This window comes from Rattus rattus, chromosome 16, assembly GCF_011064425.1.
Source record: "Rattus rattus isolate New Zealand chromosome 16, Rrattus_CSIRO_v1, whole genome shotgun sequence".
In the NCBI taxonomy this organism is placed as follows: Eukaryota; Metazoa; Chordata; class Mammalia; order Rodentia; family Muridae; genus Rattus; species Rattus rattus.
Window position 1 is genome coordinate 30,099,739 of NC_046169.1, and position 25,916 is coordinate 30,125,654.

At 40.7% G+C, this 25,916-nt stretch overlaps 2 protein-coding genes across 6 annotated transcripts in view; one reads left to right on the forward strand and one right to left on the reverse strand.

Moving 5' to 3' along the window:
- The window catches only part of Kntc1 (kinetochore associated 1), a 73,063-nt gene extending 67,353 nt beyond the window's left edge, over positions 1 to 5,710 (reverse strand). The window contains exons 1-3 of the mRNA XM_032886927.1: positions 5,585 to 5,710; positions 3,303 to 3,476; positions 1,434 to 1,554 (exon numbers count right to left, since the gene is read on the reverse strand). Coding sequence (XP_032742818.1) covers positions 1,434 to 1,554; positions 3,303 to 3,431 — 250 coding nt within the window. The 5' untranslated portion in view covers positions 3,432 to 3,476; positions 5,585 to 5,710. The remainder of the gene's footprint in view (positions 1 to 1,433; positions 1,555 to 3,302; positions 3,477 to 5,584) is intronic.
- A 223-nt stretch (positions 5,711 to 5,933) lies between these two features.
- Rsrc2 (arginine and serine rich coiled-coil 2) lies at positions 5,934 to 25,420 on the forward strand. Of its 5 annotated transcripts, none has more exons than XM_032886523.1 (12): positions 5,947 to 6,093; positions 9,647 to 9,739; positions 10,116 to 10,272; positions 11,645 to 11,688; positions 12,474 to 12,550; positions 14,189 to 14,401; positions 16,232 to 16,435; positions 18,039 to 18,161; positions 21,162 to 21,241; positions 22,931 to 23,163; positions 23,527 to 23,616; positions 24,770 to 25,420. In XM_032886523.1, the coding sequence occupies exons 5-12, from the start codon at positions 12,543 to 12,545 to the stop codon at positions 24,947 to 24,949; spliced, it is 1,131 nt and encodes a 376-aa protein (XP_032742414.1). In that variant the 5' UTR covers positions 5,947 to 6,093; positions 9,647 to 9,739; positions 10,116 to 10,272; positions 11,645 to 11,688; positions 12,474 to 12,542; the 3' UTR covers positions 24,950 to 25,420. The 5 variants fall into 5 exon arrangements, with proteins under 5 accessions (XP_032742412.1, XP_032742413.1, XP_032742414.1 ...); XM_032886526.1 differs by having other exon boundaries at positions 22,934 to 23,163; XM_032886524.1 differs by lacking the exon at positions 9,647 to 9,739.
- The last annotated feature ends 496 nt before the right edge of the window (positions 25,421 to 25,916 follow it).

The following is a 25,916-nucleotide window of genomic DNA, read 5'->3' on the forward strand; positions in this document are numbered from 1 at the left end:
AAAGTGGAAATCTGCATACCAAAAAAGTCAATAATTTATACCAATCTCTGCCGGACATGGCGGTGTATGCCCATAACCCCAACATATGAACAGCAGACAGGATTGAAAGGGCTTCTCTGTGTAGCTCTGGCTATCCTGGAACTCGCTCTGTAGATCAGGCTGGCCTCAAACTCAGAGATCCGCCTGCCTCTGCCTCCCCACTGCTGGGATTAATAGCTTAAGGAAGACCACAAGCTTAAAGGCAGACTGGGTTAAATAAAATGATCGTGTCTAAAACAAAAAAATCACCACCACCGACAAGACAGTAAGACATGAAAATCTTTCAAAATATTTCCACTGAATTTCAGGATAATCACTGACCCGTCACTTAAAACTCATTTAAATTTTTATTTTTAAATTGTGACTCTAGAGCCAGACCTGGGAGCACATGACTTGAATCCCAACACTCTGGGGGCAGAGGCAGGAGGATCTCTGTAAATTTGAGGCCAGCCTGGTCTACAGAGTGAGTTCCTGGACAGCTGGGGCTACACAGAGAAACCCTGTCTCAAGGAGAAAAACTGACTCTTTTTTTTAAAGATGTATTTATTTCTATTTTATGTGTGTTTTGCCTAAACATTGTGTCTGTGTCTGTGGAAGGCATCAGATCCCTGGAACTGAAATTACGAGCCCCCATATTAAGTGATGCAAACCAAACTCAGATCTGCTGCAAGAGTAGTCAGTGGTCTTAACAGACAAGCCTTCTCTCTACCTCTGTAAAGAATGTTTTTAACATACAGTATTACTACATAACCGAGGCTGACCTGGGAACTTGGTATCTAGTCTAGGCTACCCTATAACTCCCATTTCTCCAGATTCAACTTCCAAAGTGCTGGGATTTCACACCATAATCAAATTCATTATTAAATCCATGCTAACTCAAACAATTATTTCACGCGTGAATTCTAAAAGATTATTATACTGTGATCTATCCTAGAACTAATAGGAACTTGGCAACCTACCCTCCTCCCTTGCACAAACCAAAAGCACATACGAGATTAGGAACTTGAGTACACGTGAGTTCAAACATCAGGATTCAGAAATGTAACTAGGAGGACAAGTTGTTTGAATAAATACCACAAAAAAACAACCAAAAAAATTAAGTACTTGCTTACATGTATGCAGCCTCTTAGAAATTCTGAGGCAAGGATTTATGTCGGCATCCTTTGAACATCTTGACAGGGTTTCTCTGTGTAGCCCTGGCTATCCTGGAATTCACTCTGTGGACCATGTTGGTGTCAAACTTAAGAGATCTGCCTGCCTCTGCCTCCTGAGTTCGGGCTTCAATGCGTGCAGGACACGGCCCAATTCTTATAAACAGTGGATGGAAGGAAACGGGGCAACGGAAATCGGCATGGACCCTCGTTGACCCTCGGGCACTACACTGCCAGACTTACCGAATATAAGAAACAGCTGAAGGGATCTGCATGTACTATCCAGCAGTATCACTGACTGGTCTGCCACGATTATGAACCCCTCGCTTAAGCTGCATGCTTGGATCTTCGGACTCAGTGAGGTCTGTGGGAGGGGAGGGCAGGACCACAAGTAAAATGATTTCAGATAAGCGTCACGATACTTAACAGCATCGTCAAAAGCCCACGTGTGGTGGTGGCTTGAGTTTGGTTTCAGATCTCGGGACAAGGGACAGAGACGTGTATTTTACAAACTAAATATGTGACAAAATATTCTGCGACACACGTGATTAAAATCAGATGAATTGGGCTGGAGAGATGGCTCAGCAGTTAAGAGCACGAACTTTTCTTCCAGAGGTCCTGAGTTCAAATCCCAGCAACCACATGGTGGCTCACAACCACCTGTAATGGGATCCGATGCCCTCTTCTGGTGTGTCTGAAGACAGCTACAGTGTACTTATGTATAATAAATAAATAAATAAATAAATCTTTAAAAAAAATCAGATGAGTTATTGAAATGGATAAAAATGATTACACAATCTACTTTGTCACTCGAAATAGAGAACCGCCTATACACCTCTTAGCAACCAAATTCTTCCTCTTGGACCCCATAAAAGGAATTCCCAAACAAGAGGTCTTGAGTTCCCTCCGTCCAGGGGCCCGCTTCTTTCTCGCAGAACATTCTAGTCTTTTTCGCTTTGCTTTGAATAAACTCTCCTTGCTACTTCTGTAAACCTGGGTAAAGTCACTATTTTCAAGTTTGGGAAATAGGCGGAGAACGCAGAAACACAGGTCTCTAACTACCAGTCACAAGAGTACTTAACTCAGTAAAGAAGGGACAGACTGGGTCAGGGACGGTGTTGAAATAATATTTAACTACTAAATCCTGGCAGTATGTCTGCCACCCACCTCAAGGGTTTATACTCCCGAGGGAAAGACCCACACGGCCTTTATATTTTGAAATGCCTTAAACAGCGCAATAGCTGGGCCAACCTCCATGTGGTTTGTCCACCTCTCCTCTGGGCCACACTCTCCCAGCTCCTCCAAATGGAATCTACTCTCCTCCATGGAGGGGATTTCTCTCCTCTCCTCCTCTCAGTCCCAAGCCTGGGAAATTCCAAAGAGTGCTCTGTCTGTCCTTCTAAGCTATTGGCTGTTGGGATTTTTTTTTTTTTTTTTTGGTTTTTTTTTTTCGGAGCTGGGGACTGAACCCAGGGCCTTGCACTTCCTAGGCAAGTGCTCTACCGCTGAGCTAAATCCCCAACCCCAGCTGTTGGGATTTTTATTTACCAATCAGAACCACCTGGGGGGCAGGGTCCCTCCTATGTGCAGGTTCTCTCGGGTAAGCAATTTTTGGGACCCAAATTAACATTTGCATGCCAGCAGTTTTAAGCAGCCTAGTATAGGAGGGAGCCCTAGTGTCCAATTCTACTGGGAATGTCAAGTCCCAAGCAGACAGCAGGTAATTCTTTTTTTTTCTTTGTTTTTTGGGTTTTTTTTTTCTTTTTTTGAGACAAAGCTTAAAGGAGATAATTCTTTATATCAACTTATATACTATTCCTAGATGGTGGTATTTTTGTTTTAGTTTTGAGACAGTGTGGCTGGTCAATGTTGCCTTAATTGGCCTGGACACATTACATGACTCAAGCAGTCACCCTCCAGATACTGGATTACAGACACAAGCCGCCCAGTCCAATTCCGCTCACATCCACCCTTCCCGTGCTAAACATCAAGAGGAGTCAAGAAGGGCTCATCCTTGGACAAACTGCTCCTGAGATGACCCAGGCGAAAAGTGGATGCCAATTCCCTCCAGTCTGACTGAGGCTTGATTCAAAGTCAGCACAGAACCGTTACCTTCTCAGAGGAGATCTTCCCAAGCAAGTCCACCTGGTACAGTGCAGTCACGTTTTCTTTTCGTGAGCCAACACTGAGGAATCCACTTCCCGTGTCATCGCTGGTTAGCAGCTCGAAATTGTTCCACATGTCCCCGAGACTGTCCTTTAGAGGAAGGAAGGCGCCACGATCTCCCTGGAATGACAGACCGCATTATTTCTGTGTGTAGGATTTAGCTCTTTGGGAAATGAAGTCTTACTCAAAGAACAAAACCCAAAGCTTAGGGCTAATAAATTAAAAAAAAAAAAAACAAACTAACTTTGGATTCAATGTTGTATCTGGGGTTGTCACACATTTTGGCTCAGTGAAACGAATGGGCAAGCATTATGATTAGCACCAGAGCATGCTGAACTGCCTTACCCACAGGTCGGGTCTGACCTCACCAACACAGCCTGCAGCTTGTACCCTTTTGTGGCCTAAACATCTAAATTATCCAAAGTTTTCATTTGAAATAGACCGTGAATCAGCATAAATCAGGTTCTAAAGTCAGACCGGGTTATCTCAGGATGAACGCTTAGTCGCTCACTAGAACAAATTATTACCTGGGTGTTACTGGCACATGCCTTTCTTTAATCCCAATACTCAGGAGACAAGGGTGGAGACAAGTGGATCTCTGAGTTTGAGGCCAGCCTGGTCTACAGAGTGAGTTCCAGGACAGTCAGGGCTACACAGAGAAACCTACCAAAACTACAAAAAAAAATATATATATATATATATGTATATATATATATAAATTTATATATAACATATAAGTTTAAAGAAGAATGAAGAGATTAAGAAAAGCTAAGCAAGGGTTGGGGATTTAGCTCAGTGGTAGAGCGCTTGCCTAGGAAGCGCAAGGCCCTGGGTTCGGTCCCCAGCTCCGAAAAAAAGAACCAAAAAAAAAGAAAGAAAGAAAGAAAAGAAAAGCTAAGCAAGAACTGAGAAGAGGAGGCGCTCTAAGAGAGGAACTGCAGTGGTCTTTCAGAAGTCATCACTCTATTTCAAAGCCCATTCATACTGCAATGCTATTCTCTAAGTAAGTAAGTAAATAGTAAGTAAGTTTTTGTCTTTTGGGGAGTATGCAGCTCCGTTGGTAGAGCGAGCGGTTGCCCAGCATGCAGGAACCCTTACCCCCAGCACTGCATAAACCAGTTGTGATGGTACACCGAAGGATCACAAGTTCAAAGGTCATTTTGGGATTGGAATTCAGCCTGGACCCTGGCTTAATGGAGCACACATTTAATCCCTGTGCATAGGAGGCAGAAGAAGTTGTACCTCCGTAAATTTGAGGCCAACTTGGTCTATTTAGTAAGTTCTAAGGCAGAAAGAGTTATAGAGTGAAACTTCATTGCCAAACAAAGGAGGAATTAGGTTTCTGTTCGTATGTGCTGCTGGCTTGGGACACAGGGTTTTGTGCATGGCAGAGGTGCTCTATCCCGGCTCTGGCCTGTCCTGAGTTGGTTTCTGCTGTCATCAAAAGCTACACCTGGAGGTTGGGGATTTAGCTCAGCTGTAGAGCGCTTGCCTAACAAGCGCAAGGCCCTGGGTTCGGTCCCCAGCTTCGGAAAAAAAAAAAAAAAAGCTACACCTGAAACCCAGAAGAGATTGTTGACTACTGTGCACCAGGCACAATCCTAAGAGCTGTTCTAAAAGGATACAATTATCATTGAGACAGAAAAATGTCATTGCAGTTTACCCTTTTTATTTGGGGGGAGACAAGGGCTGGGGGGAGACAGGACAATATCACATAAATATCAAGTAGACCAGACTGGTCTCAAAACGTGGTATGTAGACCAGGATGATCTGGTTTATGTGCTGCTGAAGTTCGAACCCAGGCCCCAAGCTAGACAAGCACTCTACCAGCTGACTTAACATTCCCTGTGCGAAAGCTCAGAGGCTGGAGAGTTTAGGCAGCTATGGAGCCACACCAAAAGTGGAAGATGGTGGGATTAAAGTAAACCCGTTAAGACTAAATCTTCTATCTAGTGCAAGAGAGAAAGCAAACGGGTGATAAGCACAGAGATTCTGGCATCCCTGACTGCGGGAAGAAAGCAGATGAGCCGATATAAGATCATGAATCAGATGAAACACTGTCGATGAAGCTATCCACGAAAGCTCAGAAGGCCTGCCGTCTAGAATCCGCTCCAATTTTCCTCCCGCCGACATGTAGAGAACACTGAACACTGAAAGGGACTGAAACCCCTGCTCTTTCCACCTCATACGCCTCCCGCTCCCCTTGAGCAGCGCGGTTGACTTCTCACCTGCAGCTGAAGAAATTAAAAGAGAATTCTCAAGTGTTTCGCACTTCTTCCTTACTGACACAACCGCCCCTACTCATTTTATGTTCCCTGCCACTGATTTGATTTGGCGGGAGAATACCGCGCCCAACCCCTTTTACGGAGGCCGGAGCAGGCCAAAATTCGCTCAAATTTGAACTAGGAAACCGCCCCGCCCTACACTTAAATTGAATCCTAGCTACCGAGAACCCATTCTGGGACCTATTCTTGGCCCCACCCACTTCATGGCTTAACGCCACGCCCTTTGAAAGACTAACCAATCACCTCCTCGATCTCCGTTGTTATAGAAACTCTTATCACCACCCACTTTTTTCCCAGCAAGCTGCGCGCCCGGTCGGGCCTCATCCCTTTTGTGCCATCCGGGTCTCTCGCGCAAGAGATTTAGTCTGTGGCGAAGCTTCGAGGCGGCCAGTACTGTTGAGTGCGACAAGCAGAGGCGCCGCCTTAGCGGCCTGGACTCAAAAACAATGGCGGTAGGTACTAACTGGAGCTTGAAGTCCAGGCTGTTTTTTTGTTTCTTTACACAGAGTCGGGGAACAGCTATAGGGGCTGTTGTCCGTGCTTGTGTGTGGACAAAATGGCGCCGCGGCCGCTTTCTGCGCTCGCCATCATGGCTTCCTGCAGCAGGGAGGGGGAGGTAAGGCGGTCTGGATGGGGGTGGGGAGTCGCAGGGAATGGCTTTTTTCCCCCAGAACTTTCCTCATCACTTCCCTTACTCAATATTTCTTCAGAAACCCTCCGAACTGTGGGGTTTATCTCATTGACCCAGACTAGTGTTATGCGTTGAGTTTCATAAGGCTTCTGAGTTCATCCTTTACGCTTTATCGCGTTTGGCCGGAAAGGAAAAGAGACCAGACGTATCCTCTGGGACGTACCGGGTCAAAACGGCAATCTCTTTAAAACGCACTGTATGAGGAGACGGTATTTTTTTGATTTTTTTTTGAGCGAACCCTTAGTAATAGGATACTTATAATTTTGTGAACCTTCTTGGTTAGAACTGGGATTCTTTTAAACAGCAAAAATTTGTCTAATTATCCAGTTCCATTCCCTGTTACTTATGCTTTAGAGCGACTTGTGCTAGGTGGGGTTTTTTTTTTTTTTTTTTTGAGACAGTTCTGTCCTGAAACTCGCTCTGTAGACCAGGATGCCGCTCCCCACCATCCCACCCCAATTCCCCCACCCCCCACCCTCCGAACTCTGAAGTCTGAGAACCGCAGCATTGTTTTAAGACCCCTTCCTGACCCATATGGAAGCCGTACCTAAGAAACCTGAACAGGAAGCCTGCCCTGGTTACTACTATGCCCATTTCTTGCTGATTATCAAGTTTTAACTTCATATTGTAAATAAGGCTTACTTTTCCTGATAGATGGAATATTTGAAATTAGAATGGTACCGGTAGTTTTTCTGCATCTCACTGACTACCTTCTGTCTAGTTGAATTTAGAATGATTTTTTTTTTTATGAGTTTTCAAAGAGTAGGAAAGCTTTTTAAAATTGTGGGATTCATTCTTCTCTAAGTAGTGTCTTGGACTTCTTAGTATACTTCAAGAGTATTGTTTTTCTTGTGTTCCATTATTTTAAGTGAAATTCAGTTGATTTCTTCAGTGTCGTCCACTGTAAAGCTAGGTAGTCCTCCAGAGAACTGGCCTAGTTTTAAATTTGCTGCTTACCTTTCTTTCTGAAAAGGGATTTGTATACTGTGCTTCAGCTGTCATCTAGGGTTCTCACGATTTAAATATGGAAAACGGGTGGCTTATAGGCAGTGATTAAGAACAGTGCAGGGGTTGGGGATTTAGCTCAGTGGTAGAGCGCTTGCCTAGGAAGCGCAAGGCCCTGGGTTCGGTTCCCAGCTCCGAAAAAAAAAAGAATCAAAAAAAAAAAAAAAAAAAGAACAGTGCAGTTTGCAGACAGTGTTTATATGGATTTCTCCTAACCTGAAATAAAGCTCAGTAATTGATACTTGGGCTTTCAATTTCCGGGGGAAGGGGGGACACCTATTATTTCATGTGTTTAATGATGAGGTGGGTTTTATTCTGTAGTGTGCTTTGTATGTGAAATGACTGCTAATATCCTGTGTCACACAGTGGTTCCTCTGTTACCAGGCTTCTGAGCTTGCTACAGAAAAAACATCACTGGTCTTTTTCCATAGTTTTCAGTTCTGGTGTTGGTTTTCGGGAAAAGTGAGTGTCTTCAGTGGGATCCTAGCAAGTGAGAGGCGGTAGCTGGAGGTTGAAAAGTTTGAGGGCAGCTTTGGACCGCAGACATCTCAGCTTGGGAGGAGGGGTGTCTGGTTTGTTTGAAGTGCCTTTTTTTTTTTTTTTTTGTTTGTTTGTTTGTTTGAAGTGCTTTTTAAGCTGAGAAATACTCATAGGCCCATCTGAGGTCCTTAAGGATAGAGGGAACAAGAATGGAAATGTTCTTTGCAACATTGTCATCCTTAGTGTAATAGAGCAGCATGTATTACTAGGAAACAGTAAAGACAGGGAGGTTATAGTATTTTAGGAGATTCCAGCTATTGTCTGGAATGCTTTCTTTCTGTATCTTACTGTTCTCTATTGAGCTACAAAGCTACAATTGGTAGCTTATCACATAATTTATACATTTCACCTCCAATCATAAGTTTGTCCTTTTAATTGTGTGTCCTTAGCTGCTGAACCACCTTTCCAGTCCTCAAATCTCCTTATTTTGTATGTTTTATTGTTGTGGATTCTGGTATCTGTTTTGACCCTTTTTGTGCCCCAGTAAAATAATACACTTCCTCTATTTTGGTACTTATCTTCTGAACAAATCTTCCCAAGGGAAAAGTTGGTCGTGTTTCTCCCTGATGAAGACTGTAGTTATTCGCTCTGAAGTCCTAAATGAGAAGTTGGTAACACTTGGTGGAAGGAGCACCTGGGAAATATTCTTGGTTTCATAGGTATTACTGTTTGCTTGCCTTTACCAAGCTTTTTAAATATGAAAAATTATTCTTTAGCTGAGCTCAGCAACACACGTTGAGGCAGGCAGATACCTGGGTTTGAGTGCGGCCTGGTTTGCATAGTGAATTCCAGGCCAGTCAGGGCTACATAAAGAGACCTTGTCTCAAGGGGATTGGGAGGCTGGGGGGATGACTCAAGAATTGTACAGAACAGTAATGTAGTTTGCTAGCTCCTGTCCTGAGTCATCTGCTCTCTGGGTGAACAGATTTATTTTCCTATTATCGTCTCTAGTCAGATACCTTACCACCTCACTACAGACAAGTTCAAAGCTGTTTCCAGTGCCTCTTATCAAAGTTCAACTAAATGCTGGGCTTGGTGACAGGCAATATCTGTGATTTCAGAACTCTGGAAGTAGGAGGGTCAACTTGTCTTGCCTGTATGAGATGCCATCTCAGAATCAAACTCAACTCAAAGGAACTTTTAGATTTTAGTGTATCCTTGAAGATGCTTTCTAATTTTCCAATTTAAATGAGTTTCTTTAGTACTGCTTTTCTTTTTAATTATTTTAACATTTCATACATTGATCGATACTGTTATATATCTTTTCTACCCCTCTTTAGTAATACTATGGTAAAACATTTGGATCACAGAGTTGTCAGAAATAGGGTTGGATAGTGGGGTCCCCACCTCCACCACCGACCCTGGTGATTTAATACTGAGCTTCACGTATAGGTAGCTAGTGCTTCTACCACTGACCTACATCCTCAACCAGAAACAGCTTTAGTGGTGGAGTTACAATTGAAATTCATTTCTTACTCATTTATTCATGAGTTTCTGTGCAGGTTGCTGTTGAGAGTACAGATAGGTGGACTTCCTGTAAGCTAGAAAATGACAACAAATTGAACCTTAGGTAAATTGGGTCTCTGAAAATATGTGTGCTGTTGTGTCTTTTGTCTCAGTCTTGTAAGTGCTGGGGTTTAGCTCAGTGATGGAGAACTTGCCTGACAGGCATGAGACCCTGGGTTTAATCTTTAGCATTGAAAAGAAGTTTATATTGTAATATTGCCTATAAAATGCTTTAACGTGGAAACGGCTTGATGTTTCCATAGCCCAGAGCATAAATACGGAGAGGCAGAACATGTTTTGCTGTACCTCTGTGCCAAGGGGATATTTTCATTAAAGAAGGTTAATTAGGTTCTCAGGTAAGGTAATTTTCTGCTTATTCTTTTATAATCTAGAAATACTCCCTCTGCTGCTTTAATATCCTATAGTTTTAAGTACCTTTCTACTTTTAACAGCTCATTTTAAATAGCTTTTTAATAATAATGAACAACAATTTGATTACTGGCAAGCATCTAAAGTTTTATAGTTTCTTTAAATATTTACTGGAATTACCCACAGTCCAGTCCTTTACATCTGTTACTTTACTACACATACATCCACTTGGAAACCAGCCGTTTGGGTTGTTGTTTTTTTCTGGTAAAATTCAAATGTCTTCATTCCTTGCCCTTTTAAAAACTAGGAGATGACTGGAAATGCAATTATAAACTTTGATGATTTTTGTTTTTTAACTTTTAGGCTATTGATACAGAACGAGATGGATTAGCCCCAGAAAAGACATCGCCAGATAGAGAAAAGAAGAAAGAACAGTCAGATATATCTGTTTCTCCTAGAGCCTCAAAACATCATTATTCAAGGTCGAGGTCAAGGTCAAGAGAAAGAAAACGAAAGTCAGGTAAGGATTTTAATGGGATAAAATGTTGTCTGGATAGTGGTATGTTCTACATTTGTTTAACACTCTAACTCTTTAACTATGAGTTGTAGCACCTGCATGGGGAGTTTTGTTTGTTTTTTCTAACATCACTAAGGCTAGAACCCAGTGCTCTACAGTTAGTCCCTTAACATTTACTTGCCCTGTAATACAGTATGTCTGAAGCAAGTTAGATATTTCCAAATGCTTGGTATTGGTTCGTCCTTTCAAAAAAAAAAAAAGAAACCTGAAACCAGCCGAGCATGGCATACACCTGTGATTCCAGCCCCTAAATACTGAGGCAGAGCCATTATGTAAGGACAAGGACAGCATGAATTATATTGAAGTTCCCAGCCAACCCAGGTGAAACAGTGAACACTGTCTTTATACACCAAAGGAGGGTAACTAGTGTGGAAGGCTATTTAAAGAAAGCAATGACTTCAATTGGTAGACTGCCTAGCTTACGCAAGGATCTAATGTTGTAAAGTTAACAAACAAAAGTGAGAAACAAAAGAATAATTTGTTGGGGTTGGGGATTTAGCTCAGTGGTAAAGCGCTTGCAAGGCCCTGGGTTCGGTCCCCAGCTCCGAAAAAAAGAAAAAAGAAAAAAAAAAAAGAGTAATTTGTTTAAAAGCTATAACTGGAGCTTAGTCATATGTTGGTGTATGTTTAAATTTATTGGACATTGTGATCACTTTTAAATTAAACATTTGCTAGCTTGTTGTGATATTACAGGGGAATCAAAAATTAAGAGTCAAGTCTGGGCTACATATATATAAAACCTTGCCTCAAAACAACAAAAATAAGAAAATGTCTAGCTAACATCCATTTGACTATAGAACAGCCTGGCTGTTAATTTCAAAATGAGTCTCTAATCTAGACTAACCTCCTGTGTGCTCAGCCCAAACTTGGTTTATTTGAGTTTCGTTTATGTGCACATATGTGTGTGGATAGAGCATATTTATTTAGTATGAGAGTGAGAGCAAGTCTGTGAGGGCCAGGACTTGACATCTGGTGAGCTCTTCGTGTGGGTAAGGCACATAAGTGCAATCCTGACAACTACACTAAACCTTCAAAGCCCCATAGAAGTGAAAGAAGGGAACTGATCTGCAGGTGTGGACACACGTTGTAAGAGACTGGCTAGGCTGGGTGCACAGGGAGAAACAGGCCCCAGCCAGCCTTGGTAATTTAGGAAGTAGTTGTTTTGTTTTGCTTTGCCTCCCCCCTACCCCTTTCAATTCAAACCTGGACCTTGTTATGAAAGTCCTGTACTACAGATCTTTTTATTGTTGTATCGTCATGTGTTACATTGTTATTTGTGTATCCTCATGCGATTGGGTTTTGTGTGTGTTCACAGATAATGATGGGAGAAAGCACAGGAGCCGGAGCAGAAGCAAAGAGGTAATTAATACTTTGTAGTGAATAGGTGCTTTACAATTCTTATAAAGTGTCTGGTAGAAATGTTTTTGTGCCTATTTGCCATTGTCAAGGTAAGTACCAAAACTTGAAATTTAAAAGGTTATTTGGGTTTTTAAATAAGCATGATTTGGATTCATCATTTTTTCAAGAAGATAGTTATTTATATGGAAAGTACCTTCAAAAGCTATTAACTTTTACTATATTGTGAAAATATTCACAATAAAAATATATGAAGAATAAACTGGATTTTTAGGCCTGTGATACAGAGCTTCCATTAATCCGAGGTCCCAGGTCTCCTTATCCTTGACAACTGCTCAAGCTTTTTAACTAGTGGTCATCATTAACCGGACCCTATTTGTCAGCTACTTTTTCTTTATTTGAAAGTACTGAGTTTTCTTTCTTTCCTTTAGTGAATAGTTCAGTGAACCTAATACTATTACAGTAAAAATGTAAGGGACAGTTGGAGAGGTGACATTCACAGTAAAGTCTTAGGAAAAACAAAGGCAGCGGCTGCACTGCAGAAGAGCTAACTTGCCTCACTGACCTGAGAAGATGAGCACTGAGCTACCCAGGAAGATAATTAGCAGTGAGAAAGGGAGAAAAGCCTCAGGGGGCTGGGCAAGGGACTCCTAAAACAAATGTGGGCAGGGACTTCACCTCTTCCCCTAATGGAAGCTCTGTTAAGTTTTTAATTTAGGAGAGTTTTTGTGAAAATGACTATTTTGTTTAGCTCACATGATAACATTTCTATAATAAATCATACTCAGCGTGCTAATGCGCGAAGAGACTGAACTGAAGACGCTGCAGACTCAGATAGCAAAATAATAACCTACTCCATGATAAGGTAACTATTAGTCATTCAAACTCCTATTTCCCTTAAATAAATATATCTTAAATCAGTTAAGGGTTATAATGTTTTATAAAATTAATAGTAATGTTATGCTTGTGAACTGATTTAAAATAAACTCTTAAAGTTTCTGGAAATTTTACCATTTAAAGCTTTTCTAGTTTACCACTATATAGCAAACTTGAGAATGTGAATAGAGAGCTGGCCATGAAACTAAGGTTTGGCTTGTGCCTCCAGGTCTCTTATTTTTCTGCAAAATAAGAAGTCACTGTGATCATTTTCAGATGTGTCATGCATGTTCCAAAATGATTGACTCTGCTTTTTTGGTTTGTTTATTTTTTTACTTTGTTTTTAAAGTTAATTAACCTCAAGTCAAAAGGAATATGCTGTGGCCTGTTGTAGACACACCCATGTGGTGTTACGTGAGGTGGTGGCCTCGGTAGCACTCAGGCAAAGAATGGGATCCAGGCCCAATGCAATACTGTGAAGCTTCGTGTTTCAGCTCTTGTTTCTATGAAATAGGAGAAAACCATTTAGAGGATCCGAGTTTCTATTAGATTATTTAAATTTTAAATACCCTGAATTGTATGAGATTTTAAGCTTTAAATAAAAGGTGGGTTTTCCAAGTTTGGGTCGGGAAATTCGACATTTGGGTGGCAGATTTGAGATTCGATCATTCAGTTAACTTCAAAGTATGTGTTTTATGTCATAGGAATTGTTACCCCCGATTTACTTTTGGTTTTTAATTTAAAATGATAAGTTATTTTCCACCCTGGGTTCATAAAATATAGTAGACCTCTAAGCCTGTTGGAACTGGTGCCAGCTAAGTGGTTGCTCCACTTTTTATAGAGATCGAAAGATGAGGTCTTTGGAGAGAATGTGGCTAGTTAAGGGGGGATGTTGCTACTCGGCCTAATTTGAAATAGCAGGAAGTATTAAGCTTTGGTTAAAGTGTACTTTTCTGCTTTGTTTGAAGTGCATTTTTAATACACTTCTTTGTTTTTACCTGTTATGTCCTCTCTTTTTGCTGTTACTGGGAATTGTGCCTAGGACTTTGTACATGCTAGTGAAATGCTCTGCTACTGAGCATTCCATAGTCCTGTTTTTACTTCACTGCTGTTTTGTGGGTTTATGTTATTTTATTTTTTTATTCTTTTAAGATCGGGTTTTTCTGTGTAATGGCCCTGGCTGTCCAGGAACTTGATTTGTAAACCAAGCTGGTCTCACAGATATCCACCTGCCTCTGCATCCTGAGTGCTGGGATTAAAGGTGTGAGTCACCACTCCCAGTTGGTTTTTAACTGTTAAAATTGTTTGAATAGTTTAAATTGGATTTAGAAGTGGGTTTTGGGGTTTTTTGTTTGTTTGTTTGTTTGTTTGTTTACTTAATGGGGAGTCTATTTAAGATTGGCTTTTCATTATCTGTCATCTATTTTTGAAAGCATTGTTTTTAAAATACTAAAAGAACAAACTGCAGTTTTGTGTCTTAAGGAAGTTGTAATTGCTATGCAGCCTTTAGGGATATGAACCTAGATTTTACTTGCCACACGTCCCTAAGGTTACTAATGTTGCATCACAACATTTTTGTTTACTGATGCCCATACTAACTCTTTTTGTTGCACTATTTTCCTGAAAGAACCAACTTCTTGTTAAAACAGGCAAGAAGACATGAATCCAAAGATAAGTCCTCTAAGAGACACAAGTCTGAGGAGCACAATGACAAAGAACATTCTTCTGACAAAGGAAGAGAGCGATTAAATTCATCTGAGAATGGTGAGGACAGACATAAACGCAAAGAAAGGAAGTCGTCACGGGGCAGAAGTCACTCGAGGTCTAGATCTCGTGAAAGGTAACTAGTTTTGCTGTTGTAGTGTTGTGCCTTCCAGTAGCTTTAACTTACAGTTTATACCTAGCCTAGCATTCTATGTGTGTAGTCTTAAACGGAATGTCATTTCTTATCATGATGTGATTCTATTTCACTGATAACTAAAGGCTTTAGTAGACAGCGCTCGTGTCCAAAGCTCTGGGATCAGCATTGAAACAATAATGCTTTGGGGATTTTTCATGAACCTAAAAGTAGCTTCCAAGGGGCTGAGAGATGGTTAACACATTTAATTAGTGGCTAAATGACCTTTAACTGCTTCAGTTATCTTGAAACGGTTATATTATTAAGCTTTATTAAGCCAAGAACTACTATTCTTTAATAGAATTAATACAGAAATTGTTCCCTCTAACATCCGGTTTATATTTTCTTTTGCTGTTGTTGGGGGTTGAGGATAGGGATGAGTTTCTCTGTGTAACTTCCATTCCTGGGTGAATAGACCAATCAGGCTAGCCTCAAACTCAGATCCACGTGCCTTTCACCTTTTAAAGAAACTTACTAATTTTTGAGTCAAGGGTCACTCTAGCACAAGCTGTCGATTGACCTCAAACTTCTGAGCTACTATTACTAGTATATATTACTGTACCCCATCATTAGACAGGCTTCAGAATTCAGTTGTCCCAGTGTTCCTCTAGAGTGCTGGGTTATAGTATTTAGTTAGAGTAAAACAGCTTTGTGAAAATGGAGTCATGATTCAAATATGTAGGCTATTGCTTTAGTGCATATAGGCATTTTGCATTCATGTATGTGTCACATGTGTGACTGGTGTCTATGGAGACCAGAAGAGCATTGGATTCCCTGGAACTGGAGTTAGGTGCAGTGGGCATTCAAAACCCTCTGGAAAAACACTGAGCCATCTCTCCCGCCTGCTCTGTTGTGTTTCTAATGATGTCAGAATCAGCTAGATCAGTGACGACCAATGTGTATTCTCTGGAGTGTTTTTCATGTGCCTGGTTCAGTATTATTACCATTGCAGTGAGAGACACCAATTTTAGCCAGCAGAGCATATTTCAAATTAGATCAGAGCTGATAAGTTTACAAGAATGACGATTCGTGGGCTGGAACGATGGCTCAGCAGTACTGACTGCTCTCCCAGAGGTCCAGAACTCAATTTCGAGCAACGGCGTGGTGGCTCACAACATCTGTAATGGGATCTGATGCCCTCTTCTGGTGTGTCTGAAGATGGTGACAGTGTGCTCAGATACAATAAATAAAATCTTTTTTTTTTTTTTTAATGACCATTAGCACTCCAGAATCTGAGTCTACTTGTTTTTATCTTTTTTTTTTTTTTTTTTTTTTTTTTTTTCTGGAGCTGGGGACTGAACCCAGGGCCTTGAGCTTACTAGGCAAGTGCTCTACCACTGAGCTAAATCCCCAACCCCCTGAGTCTACTTGTTAACCTAGCATGTAATTCACACTTTTAATAACAAGTCAGGATTTAAAGTGAATCCTACTGCAGAGTTCGTTTTGTTTTGAGTAGGGATTGTTTGTTTTTTCCCCCAATTTATTTTTTGGTCCTCTTTGACGCCATCTTCCTGCCTTAGGTGCAAGGAAGAGCCCAACCAACAATATCTATTGAGGTGGCTGGAGGTGAAGAAAACTCCCTTTCCTATCCTGTTATATAAAGAATCTCCTGTCTTGATAGCATATTTTGGGGTTTTGGTTACCATCCTTATATGGTATAGAATGGATTTTTCAGGAATTATGTATGTCTCTGCCTGGGATATGTAGTAAGAACCTGCACTTAAAAGGGGAGCGATCCGTGAGTGATCACAAGTTTGTGCACTTGAATTTCAGGCGCCATCGCAGTAGAAGCAGGGAAAGGAAGAAGTCTCGGTCAAGGAGTAGGGATCGGAAAAAATCTCGATCCAGAAGCAGAGACAGGAAGAAGTCAAGATCCAGAAGCAGGGATAGAAAACGGAGGATCAGAACACGTTCCCGGTCAAGATCCAGACACAGGCATAGGACTAGAAGCAGGAGCAGATCAAGGAGTCGAAGTCGGTAAGTGTTCGTTATCCTGAGGAAAGTATGGCAGACTCCTTGCTGCTCAGCTTTTCTCAGAATTCGTGTGCAACACAATTGTATTTGCTAATTGATCTAAAATACTTTAATAATTCATTACATATCTGTACACATTCATATGAAGGTTCAAGTAATCTAAATTCATTATCATTCGTCCTTAATCACAAGAGCTAATTTTGATGACTGCTGCTTGCTATATATATGTACTGTAAGCACTATACATCAGACCTTTTGAATTTTTCTAATTTGCTTATTTGTTTTTTTAATATTTTTGAGTGGTTTTGCTTGAATGTATGTGTGTTGCATGCACATACATAGTATCTGAGGTCAGAAGAGGACTGTCAAATCCCTTGGAACTAAATTTATAGGTGGTTATGAGCCTCTGTGTGGATAGAGAATTGAATCCAGGTTCTCTTATCCACTGAGTCATCTCTAGCCACTGTGGAGGGTGTCTGCGCATAGACATGCATGCACAAGCTCTTCTATTGGTAAAAGCCTGAAGCTTGCCATGTCGGCTAGGCTGGCTGGCGGTCCCAATCTTGGATACCCAACTGCTAGGGTTACAGCCATTTCCAGCATTTTACATAGGTTATGGGAATTTAAAATCAGCTCCTCTGCTTTTACATACAGCAAGTATTGTTTCACCCAGACCTGGCCTTTCCCTCCCCCCCCCTTTTTAAAGTCTCACTGTGGCCTTTGGCTGGCCAAAAATACCAAGCTATTCCCTACTTCCCCATGATTGCTAGGATTAAAATTTGGGGGGGGTTTTGGATAAAGGCTCTCTATGTAGTTCTTAGTCCAGCAACCATCTGTAATGGAATCCAACACCCTCTTCTGGTGTGTCTGAAGAGAGCAACAGTGTACTCACAGACATAAATGAATAAATCTTTTTTTTAAAAAGAACAGCAAGTACTCTTTTTAATTCCAGAGCTGGGACCGAACCCAGGGCCTTGCGCTTGCTAGGCAAGTGCTCTACCACTGAGCTAAATCCCCAACCTGCAAATACTCTTAACATCGAAGCCCAACTCTGAACCCATTGGATGAGGGTTTTTTTTTTCTGTTGCACTTTTCTAATATGGTGATTAATAGTTATGAGATAATAACTCCACTTAAGAATAGGAATATTTGAATTCTCATTGTGTACATACAAACATTCAGGATGAACAACGTTTGAAACTAATCTTTGCCTGATTGAGTATACAGGCAGAAAGTTGGAAGTAGCCAATATGATTCCAGCTATAACATGGTGTTAACTGGCCATATATATGAAAAGTATAATATTACTTTAAAGGATGTATTGATTGTTGAGTTTGGAGAGGTGACTCAGAGGTTATGAGCACTGGCTGCTTTTAAAAAGGTCACAGCACTCGTGGCTTCTTACAACAACTGTACTTGAGTCCATGAAGCCTGATGCCGCCTTTTGGCCTTAATCCAGACATGTAAATAGTGTCCCGACATAAGTTGATTTTAACTGTAAACCATGTACTGTTTTGATATTTGTTGAACTGTGTAAAGAAAATTGGCTTTTATTGAAGATACATATTGGGTGGCCCTAATGAACACAAAATACTGTTTATTATAGAGATAGAAAGAAGAGAATCGAAAAACCAAGAAGATTTAGCAGAAGCCTAAGCCGGACACCTAGTCCGCCTCCCTTCAGAGGCAGAAACACAGCAATGGATGCCCAAGAAGCATTAGCTAGGAGGTATGTATATTTTCCCATATAATTTATATTTTTTCCTTTTCAACTTTTAAGTAGCTGGTCAACTGTATAGACAAGCTTTTAACTCAGAATAATCTTCCCTCCCTCAATCCTAACCGTTATGCTTGTGTGCATTTGTGTACAGACCTGTCTGAGGAGATATTTAGTTGGCGATTTCATTGGTTTTTAATTTGCACGTTCAGGAAGACTGAGAAGCTTTTGCCTTTGGAATTAACTGATTTTTTTTCTCACACATTTAGACTTTTAATGTCTTTGGTTTGCATTTGAGGACTTTGAGTTATAAATATGCCTCAAGGACCTCTTAGTTGTCTTTTCCCTTTTTTTCTTAAGACAAAACACCTGAACACTGAGATTTTTGTCACCAGTTTTTATATTTAGTAGGTACACATCATAAGCCAGTTTATCTTGTACTGTAGAAAGAATGTCGCATTTCCAAAGTCTGAGTGCTGGGCGGTTGTTTGGCCACATTAGAGGAGGTCTGTAACTGAAATACGCAGGAGCCAAGGAGCTGCCTCAAGAAGAACATGTGTGCAATCTTTTTGCATATTCTGAAAATTATACTTTTTGGATTTGGGGTTTTTCTTTTTCTTTTTTTCTTTTTTCTTACAAAATTGAGTTTGTATTTTTTTTTCATTATGAAAATACAGTTATCACAGTGTAACCTGATGTGCTGCTGCCCTGTGAAGCCAGCCTGGCAGAAACTCCACTGAACAGCAGCAAAGGTGTGAGCTCACCCCTCCTTCACCCGTTCACCTTAGTGAATGGAGTTGGTTCCGACCTGCAATGGCCCTACACATGCAACCAGTAGTTGTCTCGTTTAGAGCAACGGAGTTACAGAAGTCTGATTTATAATGATTTGTTTATTAACTAACAGTATTTTCGAGCTTTGAAGTTTGCTGTTTCTTAATCTGTTGTATTTTCTCTTTTTAACTGTTACTAAGGTAAAATTACAGGCTGTATATCTTTAATTCTTGCATCGAGAGGCAGGAGGATCAATTCAGAGGCATTCTTGACTATGTAATACTTTGAGGACAGTGTCGGGCCTATGTAAGACCAAAAAGAAAAACTACAGAGTTGTTACTACTGTCAAGATTTCTATTATATAGATCTATTGTATAGATTATCAGTGATGTTAATATTACAAGTAGACAGAAAACCACTCTAAAAGAAATGTGCGAAGTGTGTTGGTCCATGTCTTCAATCCTAGTACTTAAGAGGTAGAGGTACACAGAGCTCTTGAGTTTGAATCCAGCCTGTGCCACATAGAGTCTAGAACATCAGGGGCTATCTGCTGACAGACTCTTGACTCCAAAACAAAACAAACATGAAAGCATATTTTTGGTTGGTTGGTTGGTTGGTTTGAAGTGTCAGAATTTAAAACAGTTTTGGAAATAAAGATCTGTGGCCTAATTTACTGATTAACATAATTATAAACTTATTCTCAAGGATTATCTTATGTGCTTAAAAAAAGAAAAGGGGGATTATAGGTTATGGCGTCTTTTCTGTAATTTAAATTAAGTTCTTGTTAAAGCAAGTATCTGCTGAGAATGTAGCTCAGTTTGCTGCGTCACAGATCTCTAATCATAGCATTTGGGTGATAGAGGGCAGGAACTGACATAAATTTAAGGTCATTCTCACTACCTTGAGTTTGAGGCCATGCAAAACTACATGAGATACCCTTTGGAAAAGAGAAAAATTGGAAATACTTGTTAACTGTCACCATAATGCACTTGTATCTCAAAACAAACAAAAAATAACCTTTTCCTCATTCCTACCTGGTTTGGACCACATCAATGAAACAACATTTGAAAGGGGTTTCTTATTTAAGAACTTGAGGGACTAATCTGATGTATGTATAAGAAATGACTCTGAACATACATGATAATTTAGTGTAAAGTATAATTCCTTTTGTTTTATATTGAAATGTATATTCTGTGTTACTAGTTATTTCCTAGTCATAGTGTTCCTAATTTAGTTTGTTCACTTTATTAGATTGTGATGAAGGGGTTTTGCATATCATCTTCTAAATTAAAGTTTATCGTGATCCCTTCTTTAAATATAAAAGTTTTTTTAGCCAGGGTCATTCTTTCCCAAGCGGTATTTTTTTTATAAACATTGTTTTGCCGCTTCGATATACACGATAATTTACATAACACCAGTATGAGGTTTTATCTTTGCTTTCATAGCCAGTACTGACAGAAATTGGAGACTATTTGGATTATTAATTTTATTTGCTGGTTTTTAAAGCAGGGTGGCCTTGGCTGTTCTGTAGCCCAGAGTGGCCTTGAACTCATTAAGATCATCCTGTGTCTCCCAACTTCTGAGGTAAAAGCATATTCCTCCTGTCTGTTTTGATTTTTCTAGACAGGGTTTTACCAAGTAATTCTGCTTTAATCTTCTCAGTGATGGAATTTCATGTATGTGTTGACTTGGCTGTCTAGAGATTTTTACATTTTATACTGTTTAAGTGGGCGTGGGAGGTGTCCACTTATAACCCTTTGTTTTTGAGTCAGGAGGTGGTGTGCAAACCTTTAGTTCCAGCATTTTAAGGTAAGGGAGGCAAAGGTAGGAAGGTCTCAATTGAGGTAACCTAGGCTACAAAGCTAATTCGAGGACAACCAAAGCTACACAGAGAGTGGCTTTGGGCAGGTGAGGGAGTAGCCAACACCTGTAATCCCGCTGTGTCAGGAGTCTGACAAAGCTGTTGAGACTCTGTCACAAGAATTCTTTGAGTCAATAAAGCAAGGTCTGCCTCCCTGGTGGTAGCCTACCATAGCCCTGCACAGACAACACGAGCCAACCCCCAACTTTTTAAAAAGAGTCTGAGAATGTATTGAAATATTCATTAACTGACTGGTACCTGATCTATATAGGAAGAACATGGTATTCACTAAAGCTGTATGTATAGAATGTTGTGTGTGTGTATACCATGATGGTTCATACTTGGTTTTACATCAAATTGTTTTGCATTGTCTTTGATAGATTAGAAAGGGCAAAGAAATTACAAGAACAACGAGAAAAGGAAATGGTTGAAAAACAAAAACAACAAGAAATGGCTGCAGGTAATTTACTATGAACTGTGTGGTTATAAAAATATAAATGTAGGGGTTGGGGATTTAGCTCAGTGGTAGAGCGCTTGCCTAGGAAGCGCAAGGCCCTGGGTTCGGTCCCCAGCTCCGAAAAAAAGAACCAAAAAAAATATATATATATGTATATATATATATATATGTATATGTATAAGCTTGAAAGATACAAAAGTTTAATAGGAAAGAAATCACCTTTATCAAGGTGCTGCATAAACATTTTGCATGCTTTCATCTTCTCAAGAACCTCTTTGTGTCCCTGAATCACCAGTGACACTTGCCTTTAATCCCAGCACTTAGGAGGCAGAACAGGCGGCTCTCAACAGGTGAGGCCCTGTTTCAAACAAAAAGAAAGCCCAAAAAGTTTGGTATAGATGTATATGACTAGAGAGAGAGCCTGGGGTGTTCCTCCTACCAAACAGGCCTCTGCTACTGAACTGTCTTCCAAACCCCTGTGGACGTTTGTTTTTATTGTGCTAAGATTTTATCTTGGGGCCAGTTGGTGGGAGTGCATGCCTTAAGCCACGCACTCAGGAAGCAAGGGTCTACACAGTAAGTTCCAAGACAGCCAGGGCTGCACAGAGAAACTCCTCTTGAAAAAAAACCAATGTGTATATATTGGATTAGGGAGAGTATGTTTTCTTTGTTTTTAATCATATTGGGAAGGTGCGTGCCTGCACATGCATGCTTATTTACCTACCTGCCTGTGCCACAGTGTACATACATGTGGAAGTCAGAGGACAAATTTGGGGGAGCATTCCCCCATTCTTGGAAACTTTTTGTGTACATGAATACACTGCAGCTGTCTTCAGACACACCAGAAGAGGGCATCAGATCCCATTACAGATGGTTGTGAGCCACCATGTGGTTGCTGGGAATTGAACTCAGGACCTCAAGTGCTCTTAACACATTGAGCTATCTCTCAAGTCCAGTCTTTGGATTTTTGAGACAGTCTCCTGTACCTCAGCAGGCCTTAAATATGTGATCTTCGTATGACAACCTCCTGGGTGCTCCTTATTAGCAGGTGTGTGCCACTACACCCAGCTGTATTAGTTGGAAGTTTTGTGTCTATGTATAGGCACTCACATGACCTTGTAAATATACATGTATGAGTCAGGACAACTTGTAGAATCATGCCCCTTCCTTCAGATTCTGGGGCCTATGCTTGCTTTTTGCCCAAGCTGGATTGTATCCTGGCAGGGGATGGTGCCTCAGGGCAGTTTCTGAGGGGGAGGGGGAGAGGAGGGAGGAGGTGGTGGTTGTTTAACAGCACAGACTACATAGCCAGTACCAAGCCAGACTCCTTGTCTTAACAGCATTGCTGATTGCAGTGGTCCGGGGTTTGAGTCCTAGCACCCACATTGCAGTTCATGACCACCTGTAACTAATTCCAGGAGCTCCACTGCTCTCTTGTTCTCTTTGGCACCAGACATGCGCTGCTGCTTTAGTTCATTTCTACTGGAATCATATTTTCTTATTGGGTACATTTCTTTGGGGATAATAAGCAAATATCTATTGGTGAACACACAAACATGTTAGTTCATTGTGAGCTAACATTATATTTAGTGAAAAATATCCTGCCATTGGACAAGTTGTAAGGCTTTGTGTACGAACACTTTTGTGGGAACTAGATTGCTTATGTCTTAAAAATCCATTGTGCTTTTTCAGCAGCTGCAGCCACTGGAGGTTCTGTTCTTAATGTTGCTGCACTGTTGGCATCGGGAACGCAAGTTACTCCTCAGATAGCTATGGCAGCTCAAATGGCAGCCCTGCAAGCTAAGGCCTTGGCAGAGACCGGCATAGCTGTGCCCAGCTACTATAACCCAGCAGCTGTGAATCCCATGAAATTTGCTGAGCAAGAGAAAAAGAGGAAAATGCTCTGGCAAGGCAAGAAAGAAGGCGTAAGTTCTTGTCTCCTTGTCATGTCAACACTACTGTTAATTTCTTAAAAACAAGCTGAAATGAAAGCTATGGTTTCCAAGAACAACTTTTATAATAGTCAAGTTTGCAGTGGTTACTTAAAATTGAAAATGTGGGGGTTGGGGATTTAGCTCAGTGGTAGAGCACTTGTCTAGCAAGCGCAAGGCCCTGGGTTCGGTGCCCAGCTCCAGAAAAAAAGAAAAAAAAAAATTGAAAATGTGTCTATTTGTCCAACTTAGGAAAAAGTACTTTAAATGCTATCACTTTATTTTGACTGTATTGTGGACTTTATAACAAAAAACTATTACATTTTATAAATTCTAAAATTCAGTGCTTCTTAACAGGACAAATCTCAGTCTGCTGAAATATGGGAAAAATTGAATTTTGGAAACAAGGACCAAAATGTCAAATTTAGGAAGTTAATGGGCATTAAGGTGAGTTATGCTTTAGGGTTGATCCTACCTTCTATTTTCATAGCAACATTGATTTCCAACCTCAGGTATTTCAGTAGTGTGTCAGTACTTAAGAACATCTCTGTTCTCCAGGTTAATCTCATAGACGTGGCTGTGCCGTGTCCTAACTATTAATTAGATAACGATTGTGTCTGCTAAGGCTGCTGTATTAAAACTCTAAATCAGGCCTGGCAGGGTGGCTCAAGACTTTTTAATCCCAGCACTCTAGGAGGCAGAGGCAGGTGGATCTCTGAAGCTAGCCTAATGTACAAATGCACAGAGAGTCTAGGAAACCCAGGTCTCTGTTACACAGAGAAACCCTGCCTCATGGGGAAAGAATATCCAAAAGAGGCTTGGGAATGTAGCTAGTTGGTAGAGTCTTATTTTTTACTTTTGAGACAAGCTACTGGGATTAAAGGCTTGTTCCTCCTAGCTGGATTCTAAGCAGTCTTGAGTCTTGTGGCTGGAGCCTCTGATCCTAATACTTGAGCAGTAAGAAGGAGCAGGAAGGGCTCATCCTAAACCACATAAAAGAGTTGACAACCTGGGCTAGTTGGAAACCTGAGATTTTGTTTCTGTTTCTTTTTATCTTTTGGGGAAAGTTAAACAGGATAAATGAATTTGCTGGGGAAATACTGATTGTTTTACAGATTATTTGGTGGGGCCTTTAACAAAGAGTAATCTCCATGTGCCTGTAGCTGGCCCCACCACCATTGTTCTTCCCAGGGTGCCTACAATCTTTTCTTGTTAAACCCAATTTTAAAACAGAAAGCTCTCCTTTTGTCCCTGAAACAGGCCTATTCCTACTTCTCTTTATTTATGGCGGTTACATGCCAGTGCACTCCTCTTTACCACGATACTTAAAATAAGTTCTTGTGTTATGTTCCCATAACGTTTTTTACTTACAAGTATTTTAATAACTATGATCTTTAATCGTTTATATCTGGTACTGGAGAGGTGGCTCAGTGTTAGAAGCAGTTTTCTCCTGGAGGCCCCAGGTTCGATTCTCAGCATCCACATGGAAGTTCAGAACTGTCCCATGTCCAGGCCCAAGGGCACCACAGCTCAGACATCACACCTGTGCTTCTGGTAATAACGATTTAAGAGTTAAAGTGTTTTATATCTGATAATTTAGAGTGAAGATGAAGCCGGCTGTAGCTCTGTTGATGAAGAAAGTTACAAGACTTTGAAACAACAAGAAGAAGTTTTTCGAAATCTTGATGCTCAGTATGAAATGGCAAGATCACAGACCCACACACAGCGAGGGATGGGTTTGGGTTTCACATCTTCAATGCGTGGAATGGATACAGTTTGAAAAATATCAATTTGGGACTTTATAGACTTGTTCTGATGTCGGGTCCTTGTTCACCAAACAGCTAGTGTTCTAGCTTGCATGGGTGTTGCATTGACTTTAATTTATTGAAAAATACGATTTTTTTTGTAAATATCAGATCAGTGATACTGGTGTTAGTGTTGTAATCAGGTTAAACCCACTTCCATTAAACTTGACAGGACTATAGAAGGACAATATTTTTTAGTTCATGAATTCTACTTTTCAAATATATTAAAGCTTCGGGTGGGATAAAATCTCATACATAGATTTTCTCGTGTCCGCTGTCTTGTGTACTTTTGTACTTAACCTTGTACAGTTATTTTCATCTCTTGAAACATGAAAGAAATGTTATGTAGATGTTCTTTAGAAGATCTGGCCATTTGGTACATAATCCTGCACACAAGCTGGGCAGTGATAATAAAAATGGTTTTCTCAAAACTGGTGTTAATCTAAGTTATCTGGTGTTCTTTTTTTGAGTTTGTTTTCTGTAGACTTGATTTTATAATTAAAAAACTGGATATTAATGGTTTTTTTTCCCCCCTTCAGACCTGAGGTCCTAACCCAGGATACACGCCTTTTTCCAGCAACTATAATAGGGTGTGGTCAATACCACAGCGAGCAAAAATGTAAAGGGAGTGGGGTGAGTGGAGCTCATTAAGGTAGCACTGTCTGTTTTGTTTTGTTTTTTTTTTTTCTTTTCTATTTTTCAGAGCTGGGGACCGAACCCACGGCCTTGCGCTTGCTAGGCAGACGCTCTACCACTGAGCTAAATCCCCAACCCCAGTACTGTCTTTTTTTTTTTTTTTTTTTTTTTTTTTTCGGAGCTGGGGACCGAACCAGGGCCTTGCGCTTCCTAGGTAAGCGCCTACCACTGAGCTAAATCCCCAGCCCCAGTACTGTCTTTTTAATACAACACAGAATTGGTGTGCAGTATTTGTTAATCCATGTT